At 48.3% G+C, this 13,474-nt stretch overlaps 1 protein-coding gene across 2 annotated transcripts in view; it reads left to right on the top strand.

The window, feature by feature from the left end:
- Window positions 1-13,474, top strand: part of LOC124038145 (adhesion G protein-coupled receptor A3-like) — a 304,056-nt gene that overhangs the window by 279,519 nt on the left and 11,063 nt on the right. Inside the window, exon 18 of one of the 2 annotated variants that reach the window (XM_046353648.1) lies at window positions 809-850. The exons of the other annotated variant lie outside the window; for it this stretch is intronic. Coding sequence (XP_046209604.1) covers window positions 809-850 — 42 coding nt within the window. The remainder of the gene's footprint in view (window positions 1-808; window positions 851-13,474) is intronic. 2 annotated transcript variants of the gene reach the window in all.

Genomic DNA, 13,474 nt, shown 5'->3' with positions numbered 1-13,474 from the left:
ATGGGTTTAAATGACTCTTTAATGGAGAGTAATGCGATAAGAGAGAGAACAAGAGTCGAGACACAGAGAGAGCGAGCGGGGGAGAGAGAGGGGGAATGAGAGAGAAAGACCTACAGTAGGGAGGCGTTCCTGTGTATGTATGCGTGCGTGCGTGCGTGTATCTGTGTGCATGCGTGATTATGTGCATGTCAGCCTGGCATTGAAGGCTGGGGTTGTAGACTGGTGATTTGTTGAGATAGAGAGGGGAAATAGGGGTCATAAAGCACTAGGCTTTAACATCCCCTGGTCCTCTCGTCTTTATGCTTATCTCCTTGTCATGTGTGTAAATGACTTTCTGTTGGAGGAGTGTCCTGAGGGAATCACTCCCAATCAGACAATGACAGCCCCGGTAATGCTCCCGCTTCCACCTGCCTGCCCAAACATCTCGATCGTAATAGAATTTTGGGATGGGTGCAGTGTAAGGGAAGAGGGAGAGAGGTGGGGACAGATGGGGTTGGGTAAAGAGGAGAGAGCAATAGCAAGACAGACAGAAGGGGAGAGGGTGGGGACTGCATGTTACTGCTTTTTCCAGGGCTGAAACAGTGATAGGAAAATATCTCAAACAGTAATAGAGCTGTTTGTCTGCTTGTCATGTGTTATACTGTGTCTCAGAGCTGTTCTCATGTTGAGGAGTGGTAGAGTTTTTTATACTGTGCAGAACAGGAGAGAGGAGAGTAGGAGGTCAATTTGTACTTCTTCCTCTCTCTCATGCTTTCTCATGCTCTTTCTTTTCTCTCTCCCTCTCTGTTTTCTGTCCCTTCATCTCCAGTCTACAACCCAAGCCGGCACAGAGAGAGAAGCACATCCTCAGGTCTCTTTCTTTTTCTTATTTTTCTCTCTTTGTCTCTCTTTCTAAATGACTGACTACTGACTGACTCTCTCTCTCTCTCTCTGACTGACTATTTCTCTTTCTGACTGACTATCTCTCTCTCTCTGACTAACTCTCTTTCTCTCGACTGACTCTCTCTTTCTCTTGCTCTCTCTGACTGACTATCTCTCTCTCTCTCTGACTGACTCTCTCTCTCTCTCTCTCTCTCTCTCTCTCACTGACTGCCTGACAGTCTCTCTCGACTGACGATCTCTCTCTCTCTCTTTTGCAGTGCATGCTGGGAGTTTTTGTTGTTGAGTTCGAGTGTTTAGTGTGGAGGGCTCTGTCCTTACTTATTTTCTTGATTCTGTCCTTTGTATTTTCTTTCAATTTGTATTTTCTATGGTGGAGGGTTAATGCACTATTTGTTTTAGCGGTATCCACAGGTTTTTTTCAAAGTTAGGTTGGAAGAGGACATAGTTAGTTTCCTGGGGTTTGGAAGGTGTGGTGTGCACGATGGCTTCTTAGCCTAGCGCGGAGGAGACGCTGTCGATACAGCATGGATTCAGGTGTGTTCCTGAGAATGGAGTTAAAGTGGAGGAGGTTCTGCTTGCAGTCGGTGAACAGGTAGGAGCTGAATTTATACATTCCGCTTCCAGAATGAACAAAGCTGTGGTTGTGTTCATGAAAAGAGCAAATTTGGTTGGTAGGCTAATTGCTAGTGGAATATCTGTAAGCGGTGTGTTTGTGCCAATTTCGCCTCTTTCTACCCCTTCAACCAGGGTGGTAGTTGCAAATTTGCCTCTGTTTATTACGGATGATCAAATCAAGAAAGAGCTGAGTCATTTTGGTAAGTTTTCTCACGGTTTTTGTGTACTGTCGGTAGGTTTTCAGGCAGCTGCCGTTAAGCATGTTGTTTCATTCTGGAGGCAAGTGGCATGTTTCTGAATAACAACGAGTAACAGCTAAATGTGCATTTTAATGTAGGGCATGGGTAGAGTTTGCTAGCACAGATAGTCTACAGTGTTTTGAGTGTGGGGATTTGGGGCATAAGAGCTTTCCGGGCCCACATAAAGGCCATAGACAAGGTCAGGGTACAAGCGCCCCCAGTGGGGGAAATTGAGGTCAACGTGCAGGGGACAATGAGATGCAGGCAGCAGAGGCTGGGTCTAGTCATGCCAGTGATGGGGGTGTAGATGAGGCTGAGCCAAGTCAGGCTAGACATGGTGGCGTAGATGAATTCTGGGCCTAGTCAGGTTATGGATGGTGGTGTAGATGAGGCTGGGCCCAGGCAGGTTATGGATGGTGGTGTAGATGAGGCTAGGCCTAGGCAGGTTATGGATGGGGGTGTAGATGAGGCTGGGCCTAGTCAGGTTATGGATGGTGGTGTAGATTAGGCTGAGCCAAGTCAGGCTAGAGATGGTGGCGTAGATGAGGCTGGGCCTAGTCAGGTTATGGATGGTGGTGTAGATGAGGCTGGGCCCAGGCAGGTTATGGATGGTGGTGTAGATGAGGCTAGGCCTAGGCAGGTTATGGATGGGGGTGTAGATGAGGCTGGGCCTAGTCAGGTTATGGAGGGTGGTGTAGATGAGGCTGGGCCTAGTCAGGTTATGGATGGTGGTGTAGATGAGGCTGGGCCCAGGCAGGTTATGGATGGTGGTGTAGATGAGGCTGGGCCTAGTCAGGTTATGGATGGTGGTGTAGATGAGGCTGGGCCTAGTCAGGTTATGCTAGTGGATGAGGAGAATATAGTGGGGAAGTGTAAGAAACTAGGGGGGGTCAAGCGTAAAAGGAAAAAGGGGAGAAGAAAGAAGTCAGGAGGGGAGAGGCTGGTGTGGTCAAAAGCACCAAGGAAACTTTGCCTGGTGCTGGGTGGGAGGCCCTGACCAGAGAGGAAGGGCCGGTGGTCAGGATGGGAGATGAAGATGAGAAGGAGGAAAGTGAATCTGAGGAAGAGGATGATGAGGAGGGCCTTTTTTCCCTCTTCAGTGGGTCCAGGACTGACAGTCAGTCAAGCAGAAAGGTCAAAATATACGGTGAGCGAATTGACAAGGTTCCTGAATGAGACCAAGGGGAAAAAAGTTTATCTTGAGGCTATTTTTTCCAGTTTAAAGCAACGGGAGCACTTGTAAGAGCTAGGTTCTCCATGCTCAAGGAGATGGATGCTCCCAGCTCCTTCTTCTTTGGTTTAGAAAGACAGAGCGGTGAAGCCGAGGGCATGCATTGTCTACAGTTGTCTGATGGGCGGGTGACCTCTGTGGTGGGGGAGATGCAGGAGCGAACTGTGGAGTTTTATACTGAGTTGTATAGGGCAGAACTGTGTGATCCTATGTCTGCCCAGGTCTTGTTTGCAGAACTCCCTAAGCTCCCTCTGTCACAGAGGGATGAAATTGACATTCCTCTGTTGTCCCATAAACTGGCAGAGGCTGTAACCCATATATCCCCCGGCCGTGCACCCGGGGTCGATGGACTCCCAGTGGAGTTTTATAAAAAATTCTGGGGAATAATTGGACTGGAATTTTGCATGTTGCGTGAATGCGTCGGGGTAGGAGAGTTGCAGATGAGCTGCCGTCAGGCTCTGACTCTCCTGCCCAAGAAAGGGGACTTGTGTGAACTTAAGAACTGGAGGCCTGTGGCATTGCTCTGTGTGGACTACAAGATATTTGCCAAGGTCCTCTCTAACAGACTGAAGTCCCATCTGGACTCTGTGATTACACAAGGACCAAACAAATTGTGTACCGGGGACAGACGGTCAATCACGGACAACTTGTTCTTAATCAGGGACTTGTTGGACTTATCAAGAGGTTCTAATGTGAACTTTGGATTAGTCTCTAGATCAAGAGAAGGCTTTTGATAGAGTGGACCATGAGTATCTGTTTAATGTGATATCTGTTCTTGGGTTTAGAAAAAGTTTTTTGACCTATGTGATGATGTTGTATGCTGGGGTGTTATGTATGGTCAAGGTGGAAGGGGGGCTCAGTAGGCCAGTCTGGGTGAGACGGGACATTAGACAAGGATGCCCTTTATCAGGGCAGTTATATACATTAGCCATTTAGAATTTTGGGGGCTAAATGGACTGCAAGGAGTGTGCTGGACAGGCATGGGTGTGTTGACAGGCATAGCAGTGTCAGCATATGCAGATGACGTTTCTGTGATGGTCAGGATATGCAGGCACTAGAGACTAGTCTGAAGGTGTACGAGGGAGCTTTTTCAGCTAAGGTAAACGGGGGCATGGTGGGATAGAGCACCTCCTCTGCTTCCAGGGAGTTTGCAGTGGGGTTGTGAAGGTCTTAAAATGTTGGGGGTGTACCTGGGCTTGGAGAGGTGGGTCAGGAATAACTGGGAAGGGCTGTCACAGGTAGAGATATCAAGACTGGCCAGGTGGATGGAGTCATATAGAGGGTAGGGTTATGATAATCAACAACCTGCTGACATCTTCCCTTTGGCATAAACTGGATGTCCTCAGCCCCCCCTGCCGGTATGCTTGCAGACTTGCAACTTCTTCTGGTTGGGCCATCACTGGCTGAGGGCAGCAATTTTGTACATGACCGACCACAAAGGAGGACAGGGCCTGGTGGAACTGGAGAGCAGGGTGGCTGATTTCCGACTAAAGGCGGTGCAGAGACTGCTATACCATAATGATGTTGGCTGGAGGGAACCAGCATGCACTCTGCTGAGGAGAGCTGGCAGATTAGGGTTGGACCAGCAGCTGTTCCTCATGAAGCTGGAGAGGCTGAGTGCAGCAGGTCTCTCAGACTTTTACTCTGCAGTGCTGAGTGCCGGTCAGCTGCTAAGGCCCACATGAGAAGGGGATATGGAGCCTGGGCTGTGGGTGTGGGAGGAGTCTATCTTCCACAACCCAGCCATCCCTTAGAGATCAGTTCAGTCAGCCACCCTGCAAAGGCAACTGATGGCAGCGGGCTTACTGAGGCTGGGTGACCTGTGACTGCTGGGAGAAGAGGGGTGGAAATCCCCAGAAGTCCTGGCACAACAAACAGGAATAACGTCTCTTAGGCTGCTGGAAAGATTCCTGGAGGAGGTCCAGGAGGCACTGTCTGAGCCGGTAAGGGTGGTGTTTGAGCAGCCAAAGGGTGAGGGGCCACCAATGTTTCCGCCACTGCAGGTGACGGCAGAGACTGGGAACTGGCAAGGAGGTCTGGAGGACTTGTCAGATTGTAACACTCCGAGCCTGGGGGAGTTTGAAGGGGTGGGAGGTAAAAGCCCTCTACAACCTCTGCATTAAGGTAAGGAACATTAAGAGCCTAACAGAAGTGAAGGCACATCCGTAACAGGGGGTACGTGGGGAGGAGAGTATGGTGGGTTTTAGATGAAGGGGGCTCTACAAACCCCTAGTACCAAAGAGTATGTTTATAATGGGGTACAGATATTCAAATAAGGAGAAAGCCAAATGTGTTTTGTTGAATTTTCTGTTTGCTAAGGCAAAGTTGGCTATTTGGCAAACAAGGAGGAACAGGGTCAAAGGTGGAGGGAAAACAGACCCTTTACTATTATTTAATGGGATGGTCTCTGCACGCCTTAGGGTAGAATTTGTGGGGGCTGTCTTTATAGCAGGAGAAGATGTTTTGGATATACGGTTGTAGAAGTGGTTAGTTTTTTTGTTATTGTTGATGTGTGGTGTTGTTTTGTATCGTGGGGTAGAGGGCAAGGTGAGTATGGGACATGTATGCAGTACAGGATATTTTTTGGTGTTTATTTTTTGGGGGAGGGTTTAATGAAATGAGAAAGTTTCATTATCGAAAGACAAAAAGTCGGTCTCTATCTCTCTCTCTGACTGACTCTCTCTCTCTCTTTCTCTGACTGACTGACTATCTCTTTCTTAATTTCATTTCAATTCAAGGGGCTTTATTGGCATTGGAAACATATGTTATCATTGCCAAACCAAGTGAAGTAGATAATATACAAAAGTTAAATAAAAATAAATATGAACAGTAAACATTACACTCAGAGAAGTTCCAAAATAATAAAGATATTACAAATGTCATATCATGTGTATGTACAGTACAGTATTGTAACGATATACAAATGGTTAAAGTACAAAAGGGAAATTAAATAAGCATAAATATGGGTTGTATTTACAATGGTGTTTTTTCTTCACTGGTTGACCTTTTCTTGGGGCAACAGGTCACACATCTTGCTTCTGTGATTGCACACTGTGGCATTTCACCCAGTAGATATGGGAGATATCGAATTATTTGTGGATCTGTGTAATCTGAGGGAAATATGTGTCTCTATTATGGTCATAATTTGGGCAGAAAGTTAGGAAGTGCAGCTCAGTTTCCACTTCATTTTGTGGGCAGTGTGCACAGCCTGCCTTCTCTTGAGAGCCATGTCTGCCTACGGCGGCCTTTCTCAATAGCAAGGCTATGCTCACTTAGTCTGTACATAGTCAAAGCTTTCCTTAAGTTTGGGTCAGTCACAGTGGTCAGGTATTCTGCACTGTGTACTCTCTGTTTAGGGACAAATAGCATTCTAGTTTGCTCTGTTTTTTGTTAATTCTTTCCAATGTGTCAAGTAATTATTTTTTAGTTTTCTCATGATTTGGTTGGGTCTAATTGTTTTGCTGTCCTGGGGCTCTGTGGGACATGTTTGTGCTTGTGAACAGAGCCCCAGGACCAGCTTGCTTAAGGGACTCTTCTCCAGGTCAATCTCTCTGTAGGTGATGGCTTTGTTATGGAAGGTTTGGGAATCGCTTCCTTTTCGGTGGTTGTAGAATTTAACTGCTCTTTTCTGGATTTTGATAATTAGCAGGTATCGGACCAATTCTGCTCTGCATGCATTATTTGGTGTTCTACGTTGTACACAGAGGATATTTTTGCAGAATTTTGCATGCAGAGTCACAATTTGGTGTTTGTCCCATTTTGTGAATTCATGGTTGGTGAGCGGACCCCAGACCTCACAACCATAAAGAGCAATGGGTTCTATAACTAATTCAAGTATTTTTTTGCCAGATCCTAATTGGTATGTCGAATTTTATGTTCCTTTTGATGGCATAGAATGTTGTTCTTGCCTTGTCTCTCAGGTCGTTCACATCTTTGTGATAATTACCTGTGGCGCTGATGTTTAGGCCAATGTATGTATAGTTTTTTTGTGTGCTCTAGGGCAACAGTGTCTAGATGGAATTTGTATTTGTGGTCCTGGCGACTGGACCTTTTTTGGAACACCTTTATTTTGGTTTTACTGAGATTTACTGTCAGGGCCAAGGTCTGGCAGAATCTGTGCAGAAGATCTAGGTGCTGCTGTAGGCTCTCCTTGGTTGGTGACAGAAGCACCTGATCATCAAAACGCAGCGTGGTTGAAGTTCATGGTTCTTTAATATGAGACACTTAACATGAGACACTAACTACAAAACAACAAACGTGAAAACCGTAACAGTCCTAACTGGTGCATAAAACACAAAGACAGGAAACAATCACCCACAAAATACCCAAAGAATATGGCTTCCTAAATATGGTTCCCAATCAGAGACAACGATAAACACCTGCCTCTGATTGAGAACCACTCTAGGCAACCATAGACTTTCCTAGACAACTAAACTGAACACAACCCCATTAATCTAATAAACCCCTTGACAAGAAGAAACACAATGAATTACCCATGTCACACCTTGGCCTCACCAAAATAATAAAGAAAACAAAGATAACTAAGGCCAGGGTGTGACATTGTTGCATTAAAACATTGAGAGGGATCACTTAACCTATCTATTCCTTAAAGAGGTTTTCAGGTTTGAGATTTTTAGTTTTGATAGGGAAACTGTTTTGTCCAGGAGGTTGTCTAAAAGGGATTGAATTTGTTGTTGCCTAATCGTCTACAGTAATACTGCCAAGAGATGAGCTATAGGTGTACCTACCATAGGAATCCCCTCGAAGCCTACCATTGACTATGTACATACCCAGCGTGCGACAAAGCTGCAGTAGTTGTGACCCGTCTTTGATGGTTATGTTGTCATAGTGGTGCTTTGTGTTCCATAAAGTGTCCAATGTTGTGTGGTTTGGCCAGTAAGTGTGAGCAGAGCCTGCTGAGCATTTGGCACATGCCATTGGCTTGGGCTACTGTAAGAGTGGGTGCGGGGTCTGGGAGAGTGTCTTGCTGGTCTGTGCTGGGTGTCTATTGATCTGTTGCTTCTGTGTGAAGTGTTGGGGCTGCGTTTGAGAGCGATATCCTTCAGAGTCCGGGAGAAGGTGGGCACTGCTGCCTTGTATAGTTGGACATGGTCATAGAGGCTGTTCAAGTCCAGGGTGGAGTGGTGGGCCAGGAAAACATTTGGTTTTGAGGCACAGTCATGGTAAATAATTGCGTGTATCCGCTGTATGATAGCAGAGTGGAAGTTTTTTCATGGTAGCAGGGTGGAGATAACCACTTGTGCATTGGGGAAAGTAGAATAAGCTTTTTCAATCACTCCCTTCAGTGCTGTGGCCACCCTTTCCTGCTGTGTTCTCAGGTCATTTGTGCCTGTATGTATTATTATGTGGCTATGTGAACTTAGTTGGTCTTCAGACAGAAGGTCTGGGGCGCCCTGGGTGTTTGGACACCAGAGTTTAGACACACTGTGTTTGGGATTTTTTTTATTTGTTGTATATATTTCCCATTTGAGGCCATAAGGAGTACAATCTGTGTCTTGTGTATGTTGTCAGGAGGGCTATCAGGGTGGCTGACAAGGGGGGTGCTCAGAGGGGGTGAGATCCCGTGGGCTTGGGGTTCTTCATTTGTCTGTTCTGCTGTGATGTCAACGCTATGGTCAGGGTCTGGTGTGGACTGTTCTGCTGTGGTGTCGAGACTTTTGTTGGGAGCTGAGGTGGGGCTGGTCGCAGACAAGCCAGTAGGGGGAGGCCACCTCTCTAGTCGGTTGTTCTCTGTCACACGCCATCCCCCTCAACCTCTCGTCCAGCACTGATCCTCTCCTCTAGTGCTCTGTTCTTCTCCTGCTCTTGCTTTTATATTGTTGAAGTTGTCTCACCACAGTCCAGAGTGCAGATATGTCTCTCTCCACCTCCAGGTCCCTGGGTCTGGTTAAGGGGGTGTTGTTGTGCTGGACTGTTGTCTGGGTCTGTGCTGACTGGAGTGTAATCACCTGCTGTTCCAGCTCCACCTGCCTTACTTCTAGCTGGGTAAATGTATCCTTAATTTCAATGAAGGGGTAGTACTCTGTGCTGGGAGGTTGACTTTCCGCTTGGGGTTGCTCGTCTGTGGGGTTATATAATGAAAAGGTCTGGTCTGACCCGCTCTGGGTGGGGGTAGCTTTCTCAAGGGAGAGCTTCTCCTACTGGGCTTGTCATGTTTTCCCTTTTTCTCTCCCTTCCTCTCTCTCTTCTCTCTATCGTTCCGTTCCTGCTCCCAGCTGTTCCTATTCCCCTAATCAATCATTTAGTCTTCCCACACCTGTTCCCTATCTTTTCCCTGATTAGAGTCCCTATTTCTCCCCTTGTTTTCCGTTTCTGCCCTGTCGGATCCTTGTCTATTGTTCACCGTGCTGTGTCTGTGTATCGCCCTGTCGTGTCGTGTTTCCCTCAGATGCTGCGTGGTGAGCAGGTGTCTGAGTCTGCTACGTTCAAGTGCCTTCCCGAGGCAACCTGCAGTTCTTGATCGAGTCTCCAGTCTGTTCTCGTCATTACGAGTGGAATTATGCCTTATGATTGTAGATTTACTTTACTGGATTAAAGACTCTGTTTCGCCAAGTCGCTTTGGGTCCTCATTCACCTGCATAACAGAAGGATCCGACCAAAGAATGGACCCAGCGACTACAGACGCTCGTAACACTGCCGTCGAGATCCAAGGAGCCATGCTCGGCAGACACGAGCAGGAATTGTCTGCTGCTCGCCATGCCGTGGAGAACCTGGCCGCTCAGGTTTCCGACCTCTCTGGACAGTTCCAGAGTCTTCGTCTCGTGCCACCTGTTACTTCCTGGCCTGCCGAGCCTCCGGAACCTAGGGTTAATAACCCACCTTGCTACTCCGGGCAGCCCACGGAGTGCCGCTCCTTTCTCACCCAGTGTGATATTGTGTTCTCTCTCCAACCCAACACATACTCTAGCGAGAGAGCTCGGGTTGCTTACGTCATTTCACTCCTTACTGGCCGGGCTCGAGAGTGGGGCACAGCTATCTGGGAGGCAAGGGCTGATTGTTCAAACAATTACCAGAACTTTAAAGAGGAGATGATTCGGGTTTTTGACCGTTCAGTTTTTGGTAGGGAGGCTTCTAGGGCCCTGGCTTCCTATGCCAAGGTGATCGATCCATAACGGATTACTCTATAGAGTTTCGCACTCTTGCTGCCTCTAGTGACTGGAACGAGCCGGCGCTGCTCGCTCGTTTTCTGGAGGGACTCCACGCAGTGGTCAAAGATGAGATTCTCTCTCGGGAGGTTCCTTCCAGTGTGGACTCTTTGATTGCTCTCGCCATCCGCATAGAACGACGGGTAGATCTTCGTCACCAAGCTCGTGGAAGAGAGCTCGCGTCAACGGTGTTTCCCTGCTCCGCATCGCAACCATCTCCTCCTCTGGCTCAGAGACTGAGCCCATGCAGCTGGGAGGTATTCGCATCTCGACCAAGGAGAGGGAACGGAGGATCACCAACCGCCTGTGCCTCTATTGCGGATTTGATGGACATTTTGTCAATTCATGTCCAGTAAAGGCCAGAGCTCATCAGTAAGCGGAGGGCTACTGGTGAGCGCTACTACTCAGGTCTCTTCATCTAGATCCTGTACTATTATGTCGGTCCATCTACGCTGGACCGGTTCGGGTGCTACATGCAGTGCCTTGATTGACTCTGGGGCTGAGGGTTGTTTCATGGACGAAGCATGGGCTCGGAAACATGACATTCCTTTCAGACAGTTAGACAAGCCTACGCCCATGTTTGCCTTAGATGGTAGTCATCTTCCCAGTATCAGATTTGAGACACTACCTTTAACTCTCACAGTATCTGGTAACCACAGTGAGACTATTTCTTTGATTTTTCGTTCACCTTTTACACCTGTTGTTTTGGGTCATCCCTGGCTAGTATGTCATAATCCTTCTATTAATTGGTCTAGTAATTCTATCCTATCCTGGAACGTTTCTTGTCATGTGAAGTGTTTAATGTCTGCCATCCCTCCCATTTCTTCTGTCCCCACTTCAGGAGGAACCTGGCGATTTGACAGGAGTGCCGGAGGAATATCATGATCTGCGCACGGTCTTCAGTCGGTCCCGAGCCAACTCCCTTCCTCCTCACCGGTCGTATGATTGTAGTATTGATCTCCTTCCGGGGACCACTCCTCCTCTGGGTAGACTATACTCTGTCGGCTCCCGAACGTAAGGCTCTCGAGGATTATTTATCTGTGTCTCTTGACGCCGGTACCATAGTGCCTTCTTCCTCTCCGGCCGGGGCGGGGTTCTTTTTTGTTAAAAAAAGGACGGTACTCTGCGCCCTGCGTGATTATCGAGGGCTGAATGACATAACGGTTAAGAATCGTTATCCGCTTCCCTTATGTCATCAGCCTTCGAGATTCTGCAGGGAGCCAGGTGCTTTACTAAGTTGGACCTTCGTAACGCTTTTTACCATCTCGTGCGCATCAGAGAGGGGGGACGAGTGGAAAACGGCGTTTAACACTCCGTTAAGGCATTTTGAGTACCGGGTTCTGCCGCTTGGTCTCGCCAATGCGCCAGCTGTTTTTCAGGCATTAGTTAATGATGTTCTGAGAGACATGCTGAACATCTTTGTTTTTGTCTATCTTGACGATATCCTGATTTTTTCACCGTCACCGAGATTCATGTTCAGCACGTTCGACGTGTTCTACAGCGCCTTTTAGAGAATTGTCTCTACGTGAAGGCTGAGAAGTGCTCTTTCATGTCTCCTCCGTTACTTTTCTCGGTTCCGTTATTTCCGCTGAAGGCATTCAGATGGATTCCGCTTAAAGTCCAAGCTGTCAGTGATTGGCCCGCTCCAAGGTCACGTGTCGAGTTGCAGCGCTTTTAGGTTTCGCTAATTTCTATCGGCGTTTCATTCGTAATTCTCGGTCAAGTTGCTGCCCTCTCACAGCTCTTACTTCTGTCAAGACGTGTTTTAAGTGGTCCGGTTCCGCCCAGGGAGCTTTTGATCTTCTAAAAGAACGTTTTACGTCCGCTCCTATCTCGTCACTCCTGACGTCACTAGACAATTCATTGTCGAGGTTGACGCTTCAGAGGTAGGCGTGGGAGCCATTCCTATCCCAGCGCTTCCAGTCTGACGATAAGGTTCATCCTTGCGCTTATTTTTCTCATCGCCTGTCGCCATCTGAACGCAACTATGATGTGTGGGTAACCGTGAACTGCTCGCCATCCGCTTAGCCCTAGGCGAATGGTGACAGTGGTTGGAGGGGGCGACTGCCTTTGTCATTTGGACAGACCATAAGAACCTTGAGTACATCCGTTCTGCCAAACGACTTAATGCCCGCGTTTCCGTTGGGCGTTGTTTTTCGCTCGTTTCGAGTTTGTGATTTCTTACCGTCCGGGTAGCAAAAACACCAAGCCTGATGCCTTATCCCGTCTGTTTAGTTCTTCTGTGGCTTCTACTGATCCCGAGGGGATTCTTCCTTATGGGCGTGTTGTCGGTTGACAGTCTGGGGAATTGAAAGACAGGTTAAGCAAGCACTCACACACACTGCGTCGCCGCGCGCTTGTCCTAGTAACCTCCTTTCCTCCTGTTTCCACTCGTCTGGCTGTTCTTCAGTGGGCTCACTCTGCCAAGTTAGCTGGTCATCCCGGTGTTCGAGGCACTCTTGCGTCTATTCGCCAGCGCTTTTGGTGGCCGACTCAGGAGCGTGTGACACGCCGTTTTCGTGGCTGCTTGTTCGGACTGCGCGCAGACTAAGCCGGGTAACTCTCCTCCTGCCGGTCGTCCCAGACCGCTCCCCATTCCTCTCGACCATGGTCTCCTCACATCGCCCTAGACTTCATTACCGGTCTGCCTTTGTCTGCGGGGAAGACTGTGATTCTTACGGTTGTTGCTAGGTTCTCTGCTACACATTTATCTCTCGCTAAACTTCCTTTCCGCTAAGGAGACAGCACAAATCATCATCGAGAATGTGTTCAGAATTCATGGCTCCCGTTAAGCCGCCGTTTCAGACAGAGGCCCGTAATTCACGCCACAGTTTTGGAGGAGTTCTGTCGTTTGATTGGTGCGTCCGTCAGTCTCTCTCTTCCGGGTTTCATCCCCAGTCTAACGGTCAAGCAGAGAGGGCCAATCAGATCGATTAGTCAGAGCTCACGCAGCCTTCTCTTTCAGAAACCTCGTGCCTGGGCAGAACAGCTCCCCTGGGCAGAATACGCTCACAACTCGCTTCCTTCGTCTGCTACCGGGTTATCTCCCGTTTCAGAGTAGTCTGGGTTACCAGCCTCCTCTGTTCTCATCCCAGCTTGCCGAGTCCAGCGTTCCCTCCGCTCAAGCGTTTGTCCAACGTTGTGAGCGCACCTGGAGGAGGGTGAGGTCTGCACTTTGCCGTTACAGGGCACAGACTGTGAGAGCCGCCAATAAACGCAGGATTAAGAGTCCAAGGTATTGTTGCGGCCAGAGAGTGTGGCTTTCCACTCGCAACCTTCCTCTTACGACAGCTTCTCGTAAGTTGACTCCGCGGTTCATTGGTCCGTTCCGTGTCTCCCAG

Source organism: Oncorhynchus gorbuscha, linkage group LG06 (genome assembly GCF_021184085.1).
Source record: "Oncorhynchus gorbuscha isolate QuinsamMale2020 ecotype Even-year linkage group LG06, OgorEven_v1.0, whole genome shotgun sequence".
NCBI classification, from domain to species: domain Eukaryota; kingdom Metazoa; phylum Chordata; class Actinopteri; order Salmoniformes; family Salmonidae; genus Oncorhynchus; species Oncorhynchus gorbuscha.
This window is presented reverse-complemented; position numbering and strand designations above follow the sequence as displayed.